The sequence below is a fragment of the Pezoporus wallicus genome, unplaced genomic scaffold (assembly GCF_028554395.1).
Source record: "Pezoporus wallicus isolate ANWC-B61680 ecotype Strahan unplaced genomic scaffold, APGP_CSIRO_Pwel_v1 contig_360, whole genome shotgun sequence".
Taxonomy (NCBI): domain Eukaryota; kingdom Metazoa; phylum Chordata; class Aves; order Psittaciformes; family Psittacidae; genus Pezoporus; species Pezoporus wallicus.
In genome coordinates, this window is record NW_026640059.1 from 4,745,805 (window position 1) to 4,771,678 (window position 25,874).

The 25,874-nt window shown below is 34.7% G+C and overlaps 1 protein-coding gene across 1 annotated transcript in view; it reads right to left on the reverse strand.

The window, feature by feature from the left end:
- The window catches only part of DNER (delta/notch like EGF repeat containing), a 125,576-nt gene that overhangs the window by 26,309 nt on the left and 73,393 nt on the right, over window positions 1–25,874 (reverse strand). The window contains exons 5-8 of the mRNA XM_057417119.1: window positions 23,996–24,141; window positions 17,267–17,420; window positions 11,855–11,968; window positions 2,900–3,124 (exon numbers count right to left, since the gene is read on the reverse strand). Of these exons, the coding sequence (XP_057273102.1) occupies window positions 2,900–3,124; window positions 11,855–11,968; window positions 17,267–17,420; window positions 23,996–24,141 (639 nt within the window). The remainder of the gene's footprint in view (window positions 1–2,899; window positions 3,125–11,854; window positions 11,969–17,266; window positions 17,421–23,995; window positions 24,142–25,874) is intronic.

Genomic DNA, 25,874 nt, shown 5'->3' on the forward strand with positions numbered 1-25,874 from the left:
TACATATATATTTCCCATTAAACTTCACACATGGAGCAACACAAAAAAGTTCAACTACAGGTGTGCCATATATGGTCTTGGATGCAACTTCTACGGCTTCTCATCTGGCTAGCTTTTAAATACACAAATATTATTTTAATAAAAGCAAGTTTCCATAACATGAGAGGTCTGTGACTACTTTTAAGTCCTGAGAGACACAGAATTAGTTTGAACAAATCTATCAACAACTTATAATCAGGCTTAGGTGACAAATTTCAGAAAAGAAACCCCAACTTTTATTTGTCCAAGAATATTTAACTAGCTTGCTTTTTTTGATTGTTTGTTTGTTTGTTTGAACCAGAGGCAAAGAACAGAGTGAAGATAAAAGCCTCCTGGTTTTACTTGGAAAAAGAAATGCCTAATTTTTTCTACCATGGATGACTTGAGAAAGGTCACTGGTGCTGGACAGCTCCAAATACTCCAGTTAGAAAATCAAATCCCTTTTTATAACAGAAAGTTGGAAGAAAAATTTCTTGCACTAATTGGGAAATCCAGGTTTCTGATGACTTGAATTATCTTCCCGTCCTAAGGTAGAATATCTCGTGTTTTGATTTCTACAATTCAACTCATTTAAATTGTGACAAATCTCCACACTCTGTAGAGGTTTTTCTTGGCCATGCCTTAAATGCTTGTACCTTTCAACATCTAGAAAAACAGCAGTTTTCTGATATGAATACAAACCAGTTAACAAAATACTTGCTATCCAATCAAGGAATGGGTTGATATTATCAAGTCACTTTCATAGCCCTACCCACTGACCTCTTTTTTTCTCCATCTTTATGTTTTTTATACTTCAAACTTTTTTTTCCTGTTTACTCCCTCTGCTATTTAGTCCTTCTAGCAGCTGCATGAGAAGAATAATACCCAAACTGAAGGGGAAAACTTTAAACTATTAAATTCTCAGTTCTAAAAATGAATTTAGGAAAACAGCACCTGGCAATTTCAACTACCTACAATCAGAAAGATGTTTGGTCAGACATAGAACTTATTACCAATTGATGAATTCTAGTTTGTGCTCTCAATAAGACAGGGTTTGCTAGCTCTATTTAATATGATTATGTCTGTTGCTCTTCATCTCAGTACCAATTGTTTTCTCTAAGGATTTCTCTGTTATGGAAATGAGAAGCAAAACATTTAAACACTTCAAAAAGAAAGACTGAAAAATTGTAATAAAAGAATTATCATCTTCACCTCCTGAAATATATAAAACTAAATACATGTTAGGAAATACTCTTCTGCATTACATAATGACATTCTTCTGTTCAAATGAAAACTGTCCACACCATTCACAGAAACATCTGGACTGAAAACATTTGAGGTCACTTAACTATCAGGACCTATCTTGCCACAAAAATCTACCTACCCACTGGTTTCCAAAAAGTCACAAGCAGAAGAATTGAGGATGCTTCCTAAAACATTCTATAAAATGGAGGCCTTTTTTTGTGGTTATTGTCAAATAAGTGAATACATCTCAATGGTTAAAGCTCTTACATGAGATTCTTATAATCCTGTAGGTCTAAATTCACTTCTGCTAGACAACAAACAAATTATGAGATAACACTACTATGTATTGTTTCCATTTCACCTTCATAATTTTCTCCTTTATAAAAAAGTAATTTAATTATTAATCTGTCAAATCCAAACTATAAATTTCCATTGGCTTCTGTTCACTTGTGAGTAACTCTCCAAAACCAACTTCTAATGGTCCTTTTCATGTCTCTAAATAGCAGTGATTAATTCTGACACCTTCTAAAGATGCTGCATACTATTTCATTACAAAGTCCACAAATCCGTAAATACCCACAAATATGAGATTTGTAGGGTACCTGCACATCCTGCTAACTGAGAAGGAAGGGAAAAGAGCTGAAGAATTGTGGCAGCAGAGAAAAGGTATTCCTCTGAAAGGAAGTTTGTAGAACACACATGTCAGAGCATTATGTATATGTAGAGCTACTAACTATCCAATCCCACTCTTTAGTTATCCTGGTAAACTGGGAATTTATTTTCCTCTGAATCTCTGCAGTTTTCAAGTTTACAGCTTAAAAAAAAAGAAAAGTGCCAAAATGATTACAATTATTCATACGAAAACAAATATCATTGGTTTTCACTCTGTGAGTGCTTAAGCAGTAGTGGATATGCAGTATACGGTATCATTCATTCTAACTGCTACTTAACCTATTAATTATCATTTCCAAAATGCATAAAGGAAGCTGTAAGTATCCCAATATTCTGTTAATTTGGTACAATTAAGAAAAAATCCCAAGAGCTAAGCAAAATGCGACCCAGACGCTATGCACTGTCAGGGTTTATTGTCAAACAGTTACTAGCTGAATCTGGCTATACCCATCTATATACTGAATCTGTCCTAGCTATACTCATCTAAGATTTATCACTGAAACTTCTGAAGAGAGATAATTTGTGTAAACACAGATGGCAGAACTGAACCCATTGCAGTAGCCAAATTTTTTTCCTTCTCTGCCTTTGTTAAACTACCTCATTTCCACTCCTTCCACAATGATCAGTGTCATATTTTCCCTGTGACATGGAAACCATATTTGTAATTACCAATGGCACTGATACCTCGCTTTAAAAAGATTTATCCTGTAGATTGTGGTTTTATAATACAGCTGTATATATCAACTAAGCCATATGGATCTCAGTGGGTATTTTCAGTGCTCAGTCTACAATTTTTAATTTTCCAAATGGAATATGTAGATTCATAACATTGCTTTAAACAGACAGAACATCTGCTCAAGGTATTTTATAAACCAAAAAGAAAAAAGTAATTTTAAATTATATATGGAATATGCATTTAAAAATACTAGCAGTTTTACAAAACAGATAACTGTTTGGTACAAACCAGGGATACAGAGGCATCTATAGCTGGTTCCAACACTGCGACAAATGCCATGTGCACAAGGATTCAGAGCACAGAAGTCAATAAGCTGAGCACATGTAGGTCCTGTAAATCCAGGACTACAACTGCAGGAGAAGGTAAGTCTGTCTGCATAACAGGTTCCATTGTTCTGGCAGGGAGATGACGCACAAGGGTCTACTTTTTCTTCACACAAGGTTCCTAAAAACCCTAAAAGAAATAAATGGTTTTTATAAGTAAGCATTCTGCTATGCATAAAATTTTAATAACCAAAGCAAGTTAAAAGTCATTGATATAGCTATATTTCTACTTTTTTAGTGCTGTGAAATTGCAAAATTACAGACTTCCTATATATATTAAACTCTAATTTTACCCATTAACATGGTATGATAAAATACCATTTTATCCATTTATACCATTAACACGGTATGATAAAATGCTTCAGGTAGAAACATACTATCATATGATTAAGGCAGTGAATTGCAATAATATATGTTAAATCACACAGTGCTTATCCACTTTACAAAGTACATCTGGCTAGAAAAGCAGAAGAAATTTTCTAAAGATCAGGAACAGGCTTGACTGGAAAAAAAAAGGAAAGCCAAAACTGATCCCTTTGTTTCATTACTGTTAATGTGTATGTTAAGAATAACAACCTCTAAAACAGCGCATGAATTTACTTGAGCTTCAATAATTTAGAAGAGTACCTTTTACTAGAACATCCTTCTCATTAGCAGGAGAGACAATGATTTATTGAAGCAAAAGCATGTGAAAATTAGACCTAAAGAAGAGGATATTCTTGCAAAGGAGGTTTTTTAAATCAGATGCAGAAAAGAATAATATTTGAACAAACAACAGTATACTAACTATAGTTTGTATCTACACATACACATACGTCATATATATATACATAGCAACATGATGTGTAGTTATTGCACCCAAAAGCTAGTCAAGGGAAGTATATTCAAATTCCAGTACTCTTCTAAATAAAAGAGAAAATTGTCCTTTCTATTCAATTCTAATATTTTTTTGATAATTATTTGGTCAACTTGCACAGACCATCAGTTTTCAGGCTTAAAGTTTCCTGGAATATCTTACATTGTAGAACAGTGTTTAACATTACAATACATTAATCACTGTGAATGAGAAATTAGGAGCAAATCAGGCCAGCCTCCACTCAAGAAACAGCAAGCCAGCTTTACCTACACTCTATGTAAACCACAGTGTAAAAGGCAAAGAACAGACTACCTTGCCACTGCTACTCAGAAGACTGTAGCAACATTTCAGACACCAAAGAAAATAGATAAATGCATTAAAAAGTGCCCTAGGATCTGAAAAATATTTAATCGTAAACAGGGAAAAAATAAGTTTATACAATCTACACAAAAAAAAACCACCAAAACAACCTCAAAGCAAAAAAAACACACAAAATGTGTCTGATGGTGAGAGAAAGGATCAAGATGGAGGAGATGACTCTTCTAGAGCATCCTGCCGATGACTCAGAACATGAAAACCATGACAGGTGACACTTTGAATCAACACTCAATATTGAAATCTTATCCCTGATGGAATGAAGCAAATTTTTGGCCTTATGCATATAGTTTTGCATCTCTACAGTCTCACAGATGGATTAAAAGTACTTTACTAGAACTGAACACCTATATTATATAAAGCTTATGATGAATACCAAAAGTGAGACGGAATACCACATTCAATACATAGTTCATAGCATCTCATTATCTTTTACTGATTCAGTATATATTTTTGTTCTAAATAACGTCATTCCACATTTCAAGCAAGGTAAAAATCACCAGGAAATAGTTTTCAGTTAATTTTGATAGATATATTACTTTCGGGGCATTTTGATTTTTTTTTAATTTTCTAATTATTCATTATTCACATTCAAGTGAGTTGAATTTTGTTTAACTGTAATTCTAGCACAGTAATCATGGATAGCAAGTCAGAAGTTGACATTTCTGAAAACAAGCACATAAGAAATTCATTAACATTTTAAAGCATAACAAAAAAAAATCCCAAACATTTACTAAGAAATTTGAATTCTATAGTTTGTTCTTTATGATTAATTTGTTGCAAGTTTTTGGCCAGAAAGATCTAGTAAACTGGGCATAATCTCTCAACTTGACTGAGCTCCAAGACTTGAAGAGTGAGGGAGGGCTGAGATAATCAGCCTAAAGACATTAATTTGCCAGCACACAACATAAAAAAAAGGAAGACTGGCAATTCATTTAAAATATCCTGATGGCTTCCTCAAGGAAACACACTCCATGGCACCACAAAAGCTTAGTGAACTGCATTAGAAAGAGGGGGAAATTGATATTAAGCAAAGGTGAGTAACACACACAGTGTTTTACAGGGATCTACTCAGAGAATTAACAAAACTAAGTAAAAGATAGAAAGGCCAGAACTACCCTGTGAGCTTCAGACAAAATTAGGAGATTCTTGGGCACTGTTGGCAGCAGGATTTTAGAAGCATCCTCAAAATGTTAAGTCGCGGACAAATGACTTAAAAAGCCACATTTCCCTCATATGTTCATAAAACTTACACCAGAACTATGGATTGAAAAACAAAGAAAAAATAATCCAACTAAACACCCACCCACCCCCCCCAAAAGAGTAATTAAAAAAAAAACCAAAAAAAAAACAATGAAACAACTCTTGGATTGAATCTTTAAGAGTTTAGTGGTAACTCATTCAGCAGCAGACCAGGAAAGAAAACCAGGTCTGGCAAGGCACAAGCAAAGAATGATCAAGAGCTTTCTGCCCTCTCAATTTTTCTATCTTATAGCTCAGATTGCATTATGGGCTTTATCAGGACCACCTGCACAGCAGTGCTGAAAAGGGAGAGCTTAAAAACAGATACTGTGGAATCTTATATTAGAGGTCCCTCCTGTAGATGATAACTGCACAACCATCAGAAGCTGAAAAGAATGAAAATCCTAAAATCGAGAATCTAATCACAGCAACAGTATGCTAGCATAAATAAAAAATAAATAAAAAATAAAAAAAAATCCTGGACAGATTAAAAGGAATCTCCAAGGACTTTAAACTATTACCAGGAAGAGATCAGCCAATAAGTCCAGTGAAATCTCTGCACTAACTCTGAAACCAGATTAAAAAGGATCAAAGAGATCTGAGGTCACACAATGACATTAATGCTGTTTCACTACAACCTTTGCAATTATTTTTGCTACAAAGAGAAGCTTACTGGCAGATGGCTAATGTTTCAAGTGACAAAGCACTTCAAGAACACAGGCAGGTTTAAAATACACTAAAACATGTTGCCCTTGTGCTATCTTTGACTGCACTGTGAAATGTGTTTAGTTGATTCCGGAAGTTTAAATCTTGTGTACGAGTTAAATATCCAAAAATACTCAAAGCAGCAGCAATTATAAATCTGAATTGATGATCTATTATTCTGGCATTTCTGAATGCACATTTGAATCCATATCAATAAAACTGTTGAAAACAAATAATGCAAATAATAAATTTGAAAATCAAATTCAGAGGTGTATTCATTGACAACAGAATAAAATTCTAAAGGAAAAAAATCCCAACCCTGCATCTACGTCATTACTGGTGCAAGAGGGACATGACTGAAGTATAAAGACTACTAGTGATTTGAAAGATCTGAATGCAAAGTTTACTAGAGGAATAACACAGGTGAAGAGGAAAGGCAATATTTGTGCTTACACAGTTCAGACCATTTGGCTAGTTGTCAAGAAGAATAAAGTATTAAATCAAGTGATATGTTTTATATATAGCTACAGACCTGCTGGGCAGTGATAGAAAATTTTTCAGACAGAAGACCTCTGGATAAAAGTCAATTTTCTCCTCATGGTGGGATTTTAATTACTTGGCTATTGAAAGCAGAAGAGCTATGCATAAATCAAGGAAGTTAAACATTTTCTGAATACAACTGCTTTTTATACATTCTGCAGAGCAACAAACTTGCCTGATTGTTATGTTAAACCTAATTCCAAGAATTACACAAACATGAAAAAAATAAGTCTGTGAATTGCTAGGGCTCAGGATTACAAAACTGTTAAATTCTAAATACAGTGATAAATATTAAAAGAAATGCAGGTAATTTATTATTTTCCCTATAGAAAATTGTTTTGTGAGGAAATGCAAGATATCTGGTAGTATTTCACAAGAATTCTGTAAATGGAAAAAAAACAAAAAAGATACTCATCATAAGGAAACAAGAAATCATTAAAATATAATTGTAAGATTTTGATTAAAATTCACACTAGCTAAGTCTTTACAGGTAAAGATGAACAGAAGTTCAGCCTGTTAAAGCATTAAGAAGTGTGTTAAAAATAAGAGCAATTTGGGAAGATGCCAGGTAAAAACATTAGATTAGCAGAAAGTACCAGAAACTAAACAGCCATAAAAAATTTTAATTAACAACAAAATGTTCTCCAGGTAAATTAAACTCTCTTATGGTAATATGAACAATTCTGCATTCTCTAATGACCAGTAACCTTGGGAATTCTTCCATATGCAACAGCTGTGTGACCTAGTTTCCTGAAATCAAGATAATAAATAGGTTTATTGTATGCAAACCTAAAGATGTTAGAATCACATCTGCAAGATATAATATAGAAAAAAGGCTTTTAGATGAACAACAAAGCTCAGAAAAAGTGAAGACCTTGAAATTTCAACTATTCTTAATCTAGGCAAATAACTTCTATTTCCCAATTAAAATTCATGGTGACAAATGTGCATTTTATAGCTGCTACTGCAAATCAGCACATATGAATCACAACTTAGCATCTTCTGTAGCTGTCAACCTCTTTCAAACCACAGAAACCACAATAAGAACATTCATAAATTTGCCACTTTACAGTATTTGCAGAAATACCTGCAGGTATTCAGGTTTTTTCAGTATGTTGCCTATCTGTCATTCAGTAATGTTACTGTCAATACGGTAGGACATTATACATGGAAGAAAATCAGAGGAGATATGTAAAAAGTGATATGGAGTTTTATGGAATCATTCTGAATATAAATTTCAAATATCTGTGTTCAGGTCAACAGATGTTTACTACATGTAGATATTTAGATTTTCTAGAAATTTCTTTGCATAATCATTTGAAGGTAATGCTTGCTAAATGTATGTTTATTATCATGAAACTTTAAAGGTGATCAAAGATCCCTATCCCATTTTAAGTACAACATCCCAAACATCCTTTTCACAATAATAGAGACTCAAAATTTTTAACAAATTCTTCAGTCTTTAGTGTTTCTTATGCATCTTCACTATGACTTTGATTATAAAATCCAATTTTCCCTTCAGTAGGGGTGACTCAACAACACTAGATAGCAGTTTATTTTTTGACACATTTTGGACATTAAAATTGACAAGGCATCCCACAGAAAACTGAATCTGCAAGCATAAAGAAATATTCCTTTCTTTCTAAAGGACTCTTAAAAGTGTAAAATTTTCTAAAGACAATTAACTGTTCTTATCTAATCTAGGCTGCTTTTTCAGTGCCTCAGATTTCACCTTCTGTAAGCTATCACATGCTTCTTTCATGAACACATCTCATTTGAAAAAGAAATGGACACTTTCAACATCATTCCTCATTGTCTCCATCGCATTCCTTTATCTGCCGTTTTTTCCTTTTCTGTTTGTGAGATACTTTCCCCATCATCTCTGTCTAACCACATTTGATCGCCAGGAGGATGTTAATCCGGGAAGTTGGAAGCTAGTAACAAAAAAAAAAAAAAAAAACAAAAAACAAAACCACAAACAAACAAACAAACAACAACAACAAAAAAAAAAAGCAGGAAGAGGACAATTAAAAGCAAGGGGCTTCCTTTAAAATCCGACTGAGGCAGCAGTGAAATGGATTACTATGACTGCCTCCAGGAAAAAGCAGCAGGTCATAGTAGTGAGTGACTCTACTTTGAAGGACACAGAGGCACCCATCTGTCAGCCTGACCCAGTCTCAAGGGAGATATATTGCCTATGAGGGGTTCGGATGAGGGATGTTGCAGAGAGGCTGCCTGGTCTAGTAAGCCCCACTAACGATTACTCACTTATAGTCTTCCATGTGGGTGCCAGTGATATAGACAGCAGTAACCTGGTAATCATTAAGGACTACAGAGCCCTGCGAGAGGTGGTTAGGGGCTCTAGAGCTCTGATAGTTTTTTCATCAATCCTCCAGGTCAAAGGGGAGGACCTTGAAAAGTCCAGGCAGATTTGGCAGGTTAATAAATGCTTAGAACAGTGGTGCCATAGTCAGGGTCTGGTTATTTAGAACATGCGACTCAATTTGGGAGGCCAAGTCTACTGGAGGCTGGTGGAGCTGGAGGCTTGCCTGACTGGTCAAGAAAGCTTTAAACTAGATGTGTTGGGGGAGGGGGGCATCACTGCATTCTAACACACCCAGTCAGTTGCCAGAACCTATAATAAATGCTTGGAGAGATGCAGAGATATTTCAGGTGCTCCAGCCAATAAGCCGGCTTCAGTTGGAGCTCGGCTTAGATGCCTCTACACAAACGCCCTCAGTATGGGAAACAAGAGGAATTAGAGATGTGTGCATGTTTACCGGGATATGATATCATTGACATCATGGAAACCTGGTGGGGTGGCTCCTACAACTGAAGTGTTGGAATGGAAGGTTACAGGCTCTTTAGGAAAGACAGGCCTGGCAGGCAGGGAGGGGGAGTTGCCCTTTATGTTAGGGATAGGCTGGAGAGTATGGAACTGTGTCTGGGGACAGGTGAGCAGTCCACAGAGAGTTTGTGGGTCAGGGTTCAAGGGGAACAGCAATGGGGGACATTACTGTGAGGATCTGTTGCAAGCCACCCTATCAGGAGGGCTCTAGATGAAGCGCAAGCAAGAGGGACTCTTCATTAGGGACTGTAGTGATAGGACAAGGGGTAATGGGTTCAAACTTAAACAGGGGAGGTTTAGGTTAGATCTAAGGAAGAAGTTCTTTACTGTGAGGATGGTGAGGCACTGGAATGGGTTGCCCAGGGAAGTTGTGAATGATCCATCCCTGGCGGTGTTCAAGGCCAGGTTGGACAGACCCTTGGGTGACATGGTTTAGTGTGTGGTGTCCTTGCCCATGGCAGGGGGGTTGGAACTAGATGACCTTAAGGTCCTTTCCAACCCTAACAATTCTATGATTCTATAACACAGAGATAGTCAAACAGGAATAAAACCAGAAAAGAGAAGCACAAGCAAGTAACCTGGTTCTCCTGCAGTGGGAAAGCTGCTATCAAAAGGAACACTACACATCAAGCAGTGCCCCATCAGATAACATCTACATTACTCTCTTTGTGGAGAACAGCTCTGGAGGGAGATGAAGGGAAGGTTTTTCTCTCCTGTGCTCCAGGCCTCCCACATGGCACGGGGCCTTTGGCACAGTCAGCTAGTGCATTTGCAGGAGCAGCATTGCTGCCCATGACTATATCAGGGCCTACGGGCGAGGAGGAGCTGGCAGCCTGCCCCACTCCCATTCACAGGCTAATTGCAGCTGGCATGAGCTCCCTGAGCATGAGCAGCCTCAACCCCCCACAGTTGTCGAGGCATAAATGCCTTTTAGCAGTGCACTCAAGAGCTATGCTACAAGCACCATGTCCCAGTCAAAGCACCCCAACACACCTGTAGCAGGAGATGGGAGAGGTGACCACCCAGGGACCTCAACCTACCAGTAGCCATGTCCCATGGTCAGCATATCAAATGGCTATAGGAGATAAGTTGAGACACAACCAGCATATTCATTGATAGGTCATCAGGAGCAAGCAATTAAGGTATGGCACACACAGAAACAAATACAGCAGTTCTAAACCAACCAAAAATCCCAGTAGCTATTTTTCCAAAAATCCCAGTAGCTATTTCTCCAAAAATCCCAGTAGCTATTTTTCCAAGCATTTATTACAGGAAAGACCCTTTCCTGCAAAGGATCCTTAAAGATCCTTGAACAGATTTCCTAAGAAAAATGAAAATAAATTATTGACCAAGTCTAACATCTAATAATTTTCTCCTTGATTTTTGCTACTAGTTATAAGGCAAACAATTTTCAAAAGTCTTCCAAACGCAAGACCTGCACTGTTGTCAAAATGTCAGTGTCTGTGTTTCAACACAGCTGTTAAGTGGGTCATTCATTAAGGGATGACACTTCAGAAAAGCAAGGAATCAGCCTAAAGAAATTACAAATAATCTTCAAGTATATGTTACCAGAGCAGTTGTCAAAGACTTGTACCCTTAGTGCATACACAAGGTGCTGTCAGAATAAAAACAACTTCCGCAGATCAAGAGCAGAAATATAATTAGTTCAAGGTTCTAATCTTAATTATAAATAACTAATAGAAGGCTTTATAATTGAGAGCTTTCACTCCTGATAATTTTTTTTGTGAGCAATTTAAGCATCTGCCATTTCAGTCAGCAAACTGTTATGAAAGCATGCATTTTAGCATTATGATATCCTCATTTCACACGGAGTGTTTACCAATGAGAATCACTGAAAGGCTTTCATGTAGCGAAATAAGAAGTCCAAGTAGAAAGGAGAATTAATTAAAAATTTGGGTGATTGAAATCATTCCTTCAGTTTTGAATTACTGCTCTTACACACATTTTAGCCAACTGATCCGTATGCAGAACTATGCAAAGGGAGGCATCTTTTTCTCACACATTTACTGGAAAACATTAAAAGGCTGATTTCTACTTTAGAGGTGCCAGAGAATGAGAGAACATTTCTGTGCCACATATACACCGAAACATTAAGCTCCTAACATACTTTATATACTAATTACAATTATAGAGCAATTTCTCATCTCTTTTCCAACTGTGGCCTAAAGCAGAATTTTACAAATATTTAAATATATATAGGTGGAAATTTAGACTAAGCACACCCTGCAAAACACCAGTTTTTATGAGGTATTAGGCAAGTCTTTGTTGTTTACCTTCCGGGCACTGACAACTGAATCCATTGATGTTGGATGAGCAGGTGCCTCCATTTTGGCATGGTTCCTGGACACAATGATCAATCTCTGACTGGCACAGCTCTCCTGTATAACCTACAAAACAGCACAGAACATTCAGAAAATATAGCAAAAAATGAGGCTTTATCACTAAATGGTGATAAAGGTAGGTCATTCAAACAGACCATTACTTTTCTCAGTGTAAAATTAACCAAAGTAAGAAATAGAATCCAGGTCACTCTTCTAATTTCTTATAAAATGAGATTTTTAATTAAATCTTGTACTTCACTGAAGAAACATAAGTAAATAGTGAAAATCTAGAGATTATATCAATTGTATTTTACCAGCAGCAATATTCTGACAGCACAAATATAATGGAGGTTGGTGCTGGGTCCTCATTAGCACCCATATAAAAAAAGAAAAAAAAAAAGTCATTTTTGAATGGATTTCAAACACGTCTTAAATCTAAAGTCAATAATCTTTATCAAGACTTTAAATAAGACTTGACATTATGAATTATTTGTGCATATGCTGAATGACTGTCATTTGCTCCTACTGCTGGGCTTCAAGCAGAGTGTTTATTTTAAGTGGGAACTGTGAAGAACTGCTCAGCACAGTTGCAAACTCTTCCAAATAAGCTCCTTTAAGTTCACAAGCTACAGATTGTGTGTACTGTACTATTTGACCATAAGTTTGCTTTGTTCCATATGTCTGATGTCTCTAACATGTCCCTAAAACAATAAACAAACTTATAAAATACAATCTAAATGATTCAACACTCCAAACAATCTTCTTAACAAATGCTGCACATTGCCCTTTTTAATTGTTATTTACCCCAAAGAAACTATCTTGAATGCATGACTGAAGAAGAAACTACACACTATACACAGAGGCATTTTATTTCTTAAAAGGAACCCTACATAAAATCGTAAATATCTCCCATAGAAGCACGTTTAACACAATGGCTAGTGGTAAAGAACAGTAAGCTATGACTAGGTGACGCTGTTAATACAATCTGTCAGTATAAACAGGTACCTGAGACAAAGACCCCAAAGTAAGATAGAGGACACGACTGAACTCTGCTTATAGGGATGGGGGATTTATTTTGATTAACTAACTATTTTAAGGCAATCAAAATTAACATTTAAGTGTCTTTCAGGCAGCCTAATACCTACACATGTTCAGTTCTACTGATGTCACCATAAAATAGCTCTCAACATAGATTGTTATATTTGGAGTTACTAAAGCACTACAACAGAAAAGGATTTATAAGAGCTTCCTGTATGTGTACCTTACCGCTTTAATATGCTACAGAGAGCTGAATTAGGATCTTATTTTCTGGAATGAAAAACCTGGAAAAAGAAATTGTTGTATGTTGTATCTGTATTAATGCTCATAAAACACCTAAACTAGAGAAAAATAATGAGGTTGAAAATCAGAACTGTGCTCTCATGAGGTAGCTCCTCTGGACCAAATTGAGGCATTTGGAGGGATGTCAGCCTCACTCCAGATATCTAGTGATTTTCTGTAATTGGTCTTGAATTAACAAAAAATTTACTAAAACAGCAATGAAGTATTATAGAAGACTACATCAACTGATTTCTTTCATCTACAGTCTTCATAGTTTTTCAAGTTCTCACATTCGGACGATTAATTTTATGTATCATAACACAGAATTGAATATGCTTAACTCACTAAACATTTTTCTATCTTCAAACTATTACCAAGTTTGTGAAAGCTCAGAATTACCCTGGAATTCAATGTGTATAAAAAGGAATGTTGGCACAGAAACGCAAAAATTATAGTGTTGCTCTGAAGCTTGCTACAAAAACCTGATTTCCTATAATTGTCAGTATAGCTTGTGGGAAAACTCAGTAGAGATAATATTTTATGTCAGCCTTATGAAAAGAAGTATGTCCCATCTTCTTATTATCTCTAGGGCATATTTTGTCCATCTGAAAGAGTATACGATTTGGGAATTTCCTAGCAAATGTGTTGCAAGTGCTACATATTAAAAGGTTCTAAGCAATCAGCATAGTAAGGAAAAAAGCAGTTTTCTGGTGAGTTACACTTTAATAATCATTACACCTATTTGTTTTGTGCTGACATTTATCTTCATAAAGTTTCCTTCTGTCAAGATTTGGTAAACATGATCCTATACACATACAAATGTTTCTGAAATTTTTATATGGAGACATTGTAATTAAACTCTTATTTACCACTTTCTTTAGTATTTTCCATATGCAATGAGTATTTTTTTAGAAATTCATAATTATATGAAATCAGCTAGTTTTTTTCTAGCTATTTTTTATCTGAGGGCACAAATTTGTGGAAAAAAAATATGGGTAGAGCACAAGCCTCAGAAGTTAACAATGATTAAGCCAACATCCAAACAACATTAGGAATCTGTTCTTAAAAAAAAATCAGAAAAATAATTTTAAAAACCTTAAAACTATAACCTAAAAGTAATGTGTGGAGGCAATGGAGCACAGCCTTTCAAATTCCAGAATGCAATACACAAAGTTAACTATGTTTGCCTTACTGAGGATTTACGGAGGGACTTGATCACACTATCATTCAAAGGGAAGCCTTCACACATGGAAACCAAGTAACTTCATTCCATTTATTGTAAGCTTTGTTTTTTACCATAAGAAGTAGGAGGGGGTTTGTAGAAGGAAATATTCAGAACTTTGATATTAGCTTTTTCTCCAGTAGGAGCTAACAATTTTTCTAGAGATGAGGAGAAGAAACTATTATGAAAATAACAAGGCATAAATTATAGAGAAATAGGATTTAAATGGAAATGATAAAAACCAAAGTTAAAAGTAAAGACATCAATGGAAATATATCTCCAAAATATGTAACATAAATACATTTTCTTCTCAAAAATTGTCATGGTCTTAGTCATTGTTCTCTGGCATCTCATGGTATCAGTCTTTCTACAGTTTTGTTCACACTTTCTGAAGCAAGCAAATGAAATGCCTGCCCCTAATAGTGACTACATCTTTAACTTATCAAGAAGCTTTTAAAAATATGGAGAGGCCAAATAAAAAAAAAATTTAAAAATTACTTGATGCACGTATCTGTGATCATAGTAACAACAACAAAAAAAAAAAACCAACAAAAAAAAACCAAACAAACAAACAGAAACCCCCCAAAAAAAACCACAATAGTTCTAGGATTTTATATCATTATACAGATAAAATAAATAACATTTACTTTATTAGGGCACTATAACTTGGAAGCAGGAACTAAGACACATTGGATCTAAGTGTAACAACAATTGATACCTTCAAAGTCTTGTACATAAGTTGGAAGTATATTTATGTTGCTCTGCAAAACTTAACTGTACAGCTTGAAAATGTTCAGTTTTTGTAGTGGAAACACTGTTAGGATTACAATAACCACATCAGAATTATATTAAATATTCCCTGAAAGCTTTTTTTTACACAACTAAATCCAATAAAAAAAATTTATTTCATGGAATTTGAGCAGGGTTTTTTTGCAACCATTTTTTCATTTCTTCTGAGATAGGGAAATTGCAAAAGGAAATTTAGCCTATAGTACTTGATGCAGAACGATTTCCAATATATCTATCTCAATAAAAGCAAACAACAAAAACGTAACAAATATTTTTTTTAATTTCTAATTGGAAACTACTTGTCACAATCCAAAAGAATTCTGAATCAAACATATTCAACATGACAGTAGTGATAGGAGTTGCTCAAACATTGAAAGTTTGTCTCACTCTGCTTTTTCTCTTCTCATATTTAAATCATTATTCAACTGTATTTACATATCATGTTAAAGTGACAGTTGATCCTTTGGCAAATTTATGAAATAGAACAGAGTACACCTGCATAATAACTTCACATCTTAGTTTCAGAGCAGTATAAATCCAGGTCATTAGAAAAAATATACAGATATAGATCTCTTTCTGACTGCACTTTTGCTAGTGACTTTAAGCAAAGCGAGAAAAAGTGAGAGTTCTAGAAGCAGAAAAAGTATGAACTAAAGCAAACATCTTGGTCTTTGGAGAGATTGTAGAGCCCTTAATAATTTGCCATTGCTGATTTCTGAACTGCAAAGTTCACAAAACAGTTTGGAGGATAGTATGTGACATCCACATTAAAGCATCATTTGCATCCATGTGCTTACGGCTCAGTCATATTTCAGGCTGGTATTTATATATAATCTAATGCAGCTGGAAGTTTCTCTAGTCTGTACGACATGTGTGAGAGTAAAAAATAAGAATATTTCTATCTTTAAAGGAATATCAGAAAACCCACTCCAGGACCCTGCTTTGGGGCAGAATAAAGTATTGCTACATGTACCTTATATACATATTTCATGCACACAAACACCCACCGAGTGTGAAATCCAGTCAACCATTTAGACATAATCACTAGAAACCTGACCAAATAATTCATTTTTCCACCTGCTTAGCTTCTATAATCTGCAGGTCTTAAGGACTATTCTGGAAGCATCTTCCCCTTTTTTCAGTTTTTCCCTTGTTAAGTTCTCTTTCTCTCTGACCAGTATTACAGATATGAAAGTACAAAGTAATGTTTATAGGAAAGAAAATAAGTTACCTGCTACTGATTCTAATCTTAGCCAACTTTTATTTTTAAATAATATTAGAAAACAGATTGAAATAACTTCAATTATGATAATTGAGTTTTGTTTGCTAAATTTCAGATAGAGTTTTCTGTAATAGCTATTAAGAGTTTTTTCCATCAGCATGTATCTTTAATTTATCCTCCAGCATATGACCATCATATTTAGTTTAATTTTGATTTCAATTAACATGTCAATATTCACTTAATTGAATTTTTTAAACAAATGTTCTTAAAATAACTTCAGAGAACTCAGACATTTGTTCAGTAATCAAACCCACAAAGTACACAGTTTCATTTATAAATTTTTAAAACATTTTCAGGACTTAAGTTAAATCTGAGGAACAATCCAACAACTGCATAGCTAGGATGAAACTTTCTTCCATTTGAGTGGTGTAACTGAAGAAAAGAGTTTGCTAGTTAGAATGAAAGGATGCTTATTGAAAGTTTAGTTGTAATGTATACTTAAAATCTATATTGAATATTTTAAAAAAGAAAAAAGATTAAGAAAAAGCTGATGTACACTGAATTTTGTTTTTTTCTTCTGAGTAGGTAAAGTTCTATTGTTATGAATAATTCACTCATTAGGCTACGGTTCAGATGTGTGTTTTCAATGTCATTTTTCACAGATGAATCTTCCTTTTAAAAACTACCTTTACACTGTTGCTGTATTTTCCTTCTTTCCTAGTATTTGAAGTTGCAGTTCATTGCTCTGCATAAGAGGTGCATTGAATGATAAAACAAAAATGCATTATTCAAAGGGTAATACAAAACCTACCAGCCAGGCAGGTGCAGGTGAAATTATTCCTGTCATGTTTCTGTGCTACATCAGTGCAGGTTGCATTGTTCTGACAGGGCTGGCTATGACAAGCATCAAATTCTTCACACAGGGAACCCCGATACTCATCCTCACATTCACAGTAAAAGGTTGCCTAAAACCAAACAGAATTTGCACTTTACAATAAATTTTCAAATACTATATTTTCATTGAGTACTCCACTAACAAAGATAGGGCTTCATTTCTTGCTCATAACAAGAGTTGCTGCCATAAACACATCAACTGCACAAAGTTGCTTTATGAAATCCTAAACCTGCACCAATTCTTCAGCTAAAATCTGTAATCATGCCAAGTAATTTCATCTAGACAAGGAGGCTGAGATCAGATCCATCATGTCGAAATCACTATACATTTTTTCTTCCAGAAATTACACCTACAGAGAGGAATAACTGTCAGAATAAGTAACACACAACTTTTTCCTGCAACAACATCCTACTACAAAGGTGCACTCTTTATGCATCTTCGTGCCTGTGAAGGGCAGAGCTGAGGTCTCAGAGGCTCACTTCAGTGGTACTTCAGTAGTGACACATCCTTCAATTCTGTTAAAACAGGTCTTCTTCTGAACGTACTTGTTACTTTTTCCAAATCCTGTTACTTAATAAAAGATCAAAAGCATTACACACATGTTAAAAATTTAAAATACTTGTAGTAGGCATGATAGGGCACATCTTTGTGAACAATAAGATAATTAAAATTAGATTTAAATATTCTTTAGAACACAAAGAAATCTCAAGGAATCAAAGCAAGGAAAGCTCTCTCATCTGTAGCATACATTCAATCAAACCCTACTATTTTTGTTCATCAGACACTAGATGGCAATATCACTTATTCTCATACATTTCGAAGCCAAATCACTCTGGTTGAAATGAAGCTGTCCCATGCACAAATGTCACGCAAAGTACAGAATGTGCATGGAACTAGAAACAAAGAGACTGGATTAGTATTTTATCTTCTATTTTTACTTGTGTTTACTTCATCATCTGTGACCTAAGTAGAAAATAATCTTCATGCAAATTAAAAAAACTTTATTCAGTAAAATCTGGACTTGGTTCTTCCTTACAAATATTACACTGGTAGTGTTTAAACAAGGATTAATACTATATAGCTCCAAAACTCAAATCATGGGCATGTTAATTATCAGGAGTGCTGGAAGTTCTTGCTAAGTGCAGTCTATACATTTTCTGGTATTACCCAAGCCTTTTCATAAACCAGCTCTGAGTATCTCACACATTAGCAATGACAGGCTTCCACATAAGGCTGTAGTTTAACAGAAAGGAAAGAGAGGCAAGCAAAACAGTCAAAATTATTAAAAACACATAGAACAGTAACTTAGTCTGAAGAGAATTCACAAGAGCTACATAGGAAAGGGGCTAACAGAGTGAAAGAGATGATCACTTTTAAGTAAGCAATTAGTCAAATGCACAGTAAGTATTTCCACATTTCCATATAGTATTAGTGGGAAACACATCATCACAGGGATCACTTTGGTCCTCCAAAATTAGTGTTGTCAACATCTCATGTCACTGGCATCGTGCAATACCATTGTGCAGATATAGGATCAGGACCCAGGCTGAGTCAGAACAGAGCTGCATCCTTTGCACCTGTTCTAACTCTTACTGATACTAAATATTGACTTAAAGTGCTTGTTATTGTTGATGGAATGGAGTGTTGAGTTTAGACTTAATACAAAATGAAGGTTGCTGCCTGTTTAAATAACTCACCTGTTCTGGATGAACAAAGTGAAATACCATACTAGGCAAAAAAATGGCATTTTTTCTTAAAATTTACATGAGTCGAGCATCTGGAAAGATACAGGCACTGCACATAGACTCTGTGCCATTCAAAGAGATCAGATCCTTGATCTCATTTAAATGGGTTACTGGAAATGAGAACAGGCTTACCTACATCTATCTGAAGCTTAAGACATTCCTAAGCAAGAGATCCAAGAAATATATCAAAGTTAACTGCCTGAACAGAGAGGTACCATGTTTATTAGGTAGGTTCAGGTTCACAGTTGCTGCATGCTAGATCCAAGATGCAAAGTACATCATCAACTGAACCATTCATTGGAGAGGAAGGGAATGTCTGTACTGTTCACAGACACAAACAGCATGGCTCTGCCTGTACTAAAATCTCATTTCAAAGTAATGGAAGCTGATTATTATAAGTATTAATTTGTTTAAACAGTGCAACAGTCAGTCATTGCCTAAACAATATCAATGAAATAGGAATTTACAAAAAGCTCAGATAATATTGATATCTAGGAGTACAATATAGAGATCTTCACACATGAAGTGTAGTTAAAAAAAATGGGTTTTGAAAGCAGCAAATAAAAGCATTGTAACACTTCAGACTGAAATGTCTAATGACAGACAACAGTTCTGAGCTGTAGACAAGCAATTCTGTAAAGGAGATTTGATGTCATCTTTGCTTTTCACAAATTACACTATTAATTTTTAACCTGAACAGATGGCATGTACTGGCATATTTGAGGAAAACTAAGTTAAGAAGCAGCTACACACTAGCATAATGTTAGTATTTAAGTCACTAACTAAGAATTCCAAAACAAGCTACTATCACTAGATTGTTCATCTGGGTATTTTATTTGATTATGGGAGTGCAAATCTACCTTATGTAATTTTAGGTGGCAATAAAATACATTCTTTAAAATAATTTGCTATTATCCAGTCTGCAATTATCATATGACAATTATAGTTGGAATATAGTACTTTTTTCCTATTTTAGGTAAGCCTAGTAATAAAGTGCTTATAAGATTTTAAACTTCAGACTAGAGATACTATAAATGCCATTTATAGTATAGATACCATTTATATATTTTTAACTATAGTAAAGAAGCTGTTAAGATGACCAGGACAAAATGAATGCCTACTCTTCCTCTTGCTGAGAAAGAGTTTCAGTATTCATTGCAACTCACAGTGAGCTGCTATAATATTTGAGTAAAACATTGCTGTATGACGGTTATATATTCCGCATTTAGAAATATATTCTATTTAGGAAACTAAGTCCATATGTAGGAGAACACGCCTTTAGATATAAAGGGGGCTCTTTTATACTTGGCCTTTCTACAAATATAGTAAAGTGGATCTAACCCAAAGCTTCTAACCCATACAGGTGGCATGGAAATCATTGCTATTCGGTTCAATACATTATTTCTCAGTGCAGGCAGAGGCCAGTTATTTTTGTGTAAATCTCAAGGGTTCTAAATCAAGCAATAACATTTCGCATATACACAGTCAGCTCTTTGGGAGAACCAAAGTTATGGAACAGAGCAATTTGTGAACTAAACCGCTTTATCCCCATATGTCAGCAAAATTGCGGCACTTAAATCCAATAGATGGCCAAAGTTCTCTTTAAAATTCTACATGGAATTAGAAAATGACACCAAACAAATCTCTTTTGGTTAATACCAAAATTTTTCTCTTCCATTCACAGCAAACTGGTTTGAGGACAACTTATTCTGGTGTAAAGCTGAGTACATGAATGTGAAAGTGGCATTTATATTTGGATCATGCCAAGACCAGTATTATCCTTCTGACACATTAACACTTCCATTGTGGAAGAATGGCAAGCATGGCAGCAAAGCAGAGGTACAAACTTTGCACATAGGAAGGAAAAGGCATCACTTTGACTGAACATCACTTCACAGAACTTTGTTCAAAATACTCCTTTCAAAAGTAACAATAACCGAAAATAATTCCGCCATTAAAAGCTTTCCTATCCATATTCACAATCCATAAAAAGCACTAGCTGAGTAGAAGCTAAGTTATGTATAAGTAATAAACGAATAAAATCTGGATGAGACTTCCAAGTTAGACCAGAATTTGTTTATAGTTTTATGCAGTCTGTAGATGACAGTATGCCACTGCACTTATATCACTGCAGATTGTTAATCACATTTAACTTTCCCATTAAGCAGACGTGCTACTACATTCTTTTACATTAAACTAGATTTCGAATGAAATTATGAAGTACATAAAACCACAAAGACAATGATTAATCTTCTTGGCACTGGAAGCAATCACTACAGCCAGCAGAGCTCTTAGTTTGTTCATCGTATTAGGCCTTTTATGCATTCTTCTAAGGAATTCCTCTGCAATCTGCAAGACTAGATTGTGCAAAACAGAATGAATTATAGACAAAAACAAACAGCAAATCACAAAGGGCATGTTGTAAACCTAGAGAAGATTAGTGTTTCAATTCTGCAAAAAGAAGTGCAGAAGATGCAACTTGCAGGAAACTGACACAGAAGTCAGTACATGTAATTTTGGCAGTTGTTTGCTTCATCATTAGGGAAATCATCAAGATATTTTAGAGCATATCGTACCTAAGATGAATTGAACAATAGCAAAATATCCTGCTTAATGAATTATGCACCTTCTATTTTGACCTACGTGGCTTATGCTGGGCCTGAATCAGTTTTATTCTCCCTGGAGCAGGAAACTGGACATAAATTATGTATATTTCAGAAAACTGTATCAGAGATTTTAGTGAGCTACTCCAGCCCAGCAGTCTACCTCAAACCACTGTTTGAGGATCACTGGTATGTTTTCCTCATTTGTTCAAGTTCTAGAAAATTCAGGAGCAGTTTGTGACAGTGAAAATAAATTATATTTCAGAGGTTTTGTTTGAAGATAAGAGATATTATTATTATTAGAATCCTAATTCTAGTTCTCTGACTACTATGAATTGGTAGATGCTTTTTCATAATCAGATTTCAGCATTATTTCTATGTTCCACATTTTCAGCCACAGGGGTGTCAGCCAACTGCAACCTAGTGCATGCTACATCAAAAACACCACTTAATAAATTTTTCTCTTATCACTCTTAGGTTCAAAGAAAACATAGGTGGAAAAGTATGAAAATCCTTCAATCTCTTTCTTTTTTTTTTTTCAGGGAAAGCAACACACTTACCTGTGCGTAAGGGCAATTCTTTTATCAGCTCTAGTTTTAACACATAAAATGTATTAAATGTGACTCCGATGACAAGAGTACAGGTGAGGACATAGAGGTCCTGATTTCTTTCCTGTATTTTTGAGTGACACACTAGCTTCTCTTTCTTGCCATGAAGCAAATTGTCTTCCTTTTCAAAAGTGTATTTTATTTTACTTGCCATGTCACAAAGATTTGCAAAACATGGATAATTCTTAAAGGCTATATATGCATTTTCATTAATACAGAAAATTTTTCTGTATTCCCTTCCCTGCATAGATACAGGAAGTAATTTACTGTTATTTGTGAGATATGACATGCAATAAGAGAAAGCAATTAAATTCATGAAAATGGACAAATACCACAAAAACATAGAAAACAACTATTTATGAAAGGCTTTAACTCTTATCTGAGAAAAAAATGGAAAAATGAGATGTTTTGATATGCTGTTATATACAGTAAATTTGAATGCGAGTAAACATAAACCAAATTCAAGATAATGAATTTGTAAACTAAAATTGTGAAATATATTAAAGCAGAAAAACTAAACTGAAATAAGACATTATATCTGAATTAGTGGTTGGTTTGGGTACCAGCCAGCTGGTATGGTAGAGTAGCACTTCTAAACACATCTTGCAATAATTGTGTTCACACATTACCTCAAGCATTTTAAATTTTCATTTTTGAGAAATTAGATGCTTAATTATTCCAGCTGTTAGCACTACCATGCATATATAGATTACAATAGCAGTTTTATTATTATTGTTCAAAAGGTCATTTTTCTATCGAACATGTTTATTGAGAATTTAAATCAGAAATTGGTAGCAGATGAACTAACAGTGAATTCCCTAAATATGCCAAATTTTCTGTGCTAACGGCAGGCTCACAGCTGTTAATATTTACTCAACAGTTACTATTGCTTTTATCTCCCGAATGAATATTAATAAAACCAAAGATTAACTGTGCATATTTGGGCTGTAAATTACTTTTAATCCATTAAATAAAACAACACATATAGAAAGTAACAAGAGAATACAGGATCTTATTCACAGAAGGCCAGACTGGTTCTGTAAAAGCAGTAATACAGGCTGCAGATCCGACACGTTTGGTTGTTGTGTTTTCATGTTACTAGACAGCACAAAAATATCACAGTGGCCAGTGGAGTTTTTGTCACTATTGCAATCTCTCAGCGTAGTATCTCGTAAAGGAGAAAACAGCACAGGAAGACTTCCAAACATTACCAAATTACTCCATTTTGTTTCCAAGTGAGAAGTTATTGAGACACGGAGAGATAAATACTAGATTAAATCAGACCTAAAACTGAAAGAAGGTTGAAGACTGAACAAACTGGAACACACTGTTCTGAAGACTGAAGATCCCAACTGCCCACCATCTCATAAAGATGCTCTTCCTCTCATAAAGAAAATATTCTCCTATAGTGACAGTAAGATGCAGTAGACATTACCTTATACCTGATTTGAATAATTGTTTTTATTGCCAGGGTATGAATCTTTTTATCTCATCTTAGTTATTTTCTTGCTTTAAGTGCTTGAGTATTAGGAATAACAAATAAATATACTGTTATCATTTAGTAACATCTGTGAGATTTAGAAGCCTGTTACACAGCAGCAAGGCATGCACACACTCAGAGGACCAAGAAAAACTTACATTGCGTTTATATTATTATGGAATTTCCACACTACATGAAATTCACCTTACCTCATCTGGTTTGGTGATACATTTTCCTTTCCCCGAACACTGGAAGTAATCTGAATGGCTTCCCACAGGCATGCAGGTACTGACTTTCACTATCACAGTCAAGCGTAGAGCCACAATGCACTTAGTAACTGAATCATTCAGGAAACCTTACAAATAAATAAATAAATAAATAAATAAATAAACCTTACTATAGAAGAAAATACACCAGCATATATTACTGCTGTACCACTGGACAAACAAATAAAACTGAATTGAAAGAATCTGGCAACTAAGAACAACATTGCTCATGTTTCATACACATCTAAATTTAATGCATGTAAATAAAAACAAGAATATAGTTTGGAAACAAGCACTCATCATATTGATTAACAAAGGGAGGCAGGCTGGTGAAATAGATCTACGTCCAAATCTCTAATTTAGTGTCTTTTTTCAGGTCCCAAATAAGCAAATGCTTTTGCTTGCAGCTTTCTGGTAAGTTAAAATATAGTTCTTTAAGGCTTTTAATGACAGGCAATATCAAAATCAAATTCAGTAGAGAAAATGTTTAAATGAATTTTCTAAATGTTATGTCAGAGCTAAAAAGCACACAGATCACAAACTGCATTACATGGGTAACAGATGGCTGTATTTTTATGAAGTTTGCAAGAACATATATACACAGCTTGACAGCATTTCTTTTTATGCTTGCAATACAAGTACTATTGAATGTCTGATCTGATTATTCTATAAGGTGATATACCAGGTATAGACAAAACATGAAAATGAGAACATTTGACAAGGAAGAGGAAAATCCATTAATCTCTGGCTAGCACTTCAAATTGCATGGAATTCAAATATAGTTGGTTAGAAGATATTAAAACACACTGGAGCATAATGACATCCCTATTGCCCATATTTCTAACAGATATACCTAGAAAATAAAATAAAAGCCATCATAATAGATAAAATAAGGTACATACAAAGCCCATGACATACACAATTAAGTCAGAGTTCAAATCAAAATACATATACTGCTCCTATACTTCACTTGTGCTCAAACTGCATTGTTCCACCCAGGTTACAGCCCTTCCATGTGTGGCATCAGTTGGCTGTTTTGTTCTAGAGGCTTGTAGCAGAATAAATGTGCTGTGACATAAAAATTGTGGGTTTGATATAGTGCATATACTGTATGCAGAATATATTCATTGGAAAAAAAAAACCTCAACAAACAAACAACAGAACAAAGATTGTTCCATAAACGGTCAAACTTTAATTTAACTTCACTTTTCTTAATGTGGATAGACTCCTAAGTGTCTAAGGCTGTTTCTAATATCAGAATGGGAAGTTACAGACACAGAACCATTGTAGGATCATACTTTTCTTATAGAAATTAAGAGAGAGAATTTAGTTAAAAACTGATGTTTTTGGTTTTTTTTTTTAAATCTAAATATCCTTAAGTTTAAAAATAATGACAGTAAATAGATGCAGGAATGAACAACATAGAAAGTTTTCTCTAATATTTTTCACTTTGAAAATATTTGAAAATATTTAGGTTATAGCCTAAACCTCAAAAGAAGTTCAAAGATGCAATGTAGCTTCCTGCATTATAGATAGACTGGAAATAGCAATACTTGAATACTTACATAGTCAAGCAGAAAAAAAATTAGTATGAGATAATATTTATAATGAACAGTAATAAACCTAAGTTTCATGAAACTCTCTGTATTTCAGATGAATTCTCTTTCCAGAACAGCTGCTAAACATTACTCTGATTTGGCATATCAGAGTGTCAAGCATGACTAATTTTACAAATTCCATTAAGAAAATCATATAGAAGACTTCCATTCTTTGTTCCTTAATTTTAGGTTTCACTTTTTAAATCCTGCATCTTTCCAACAAA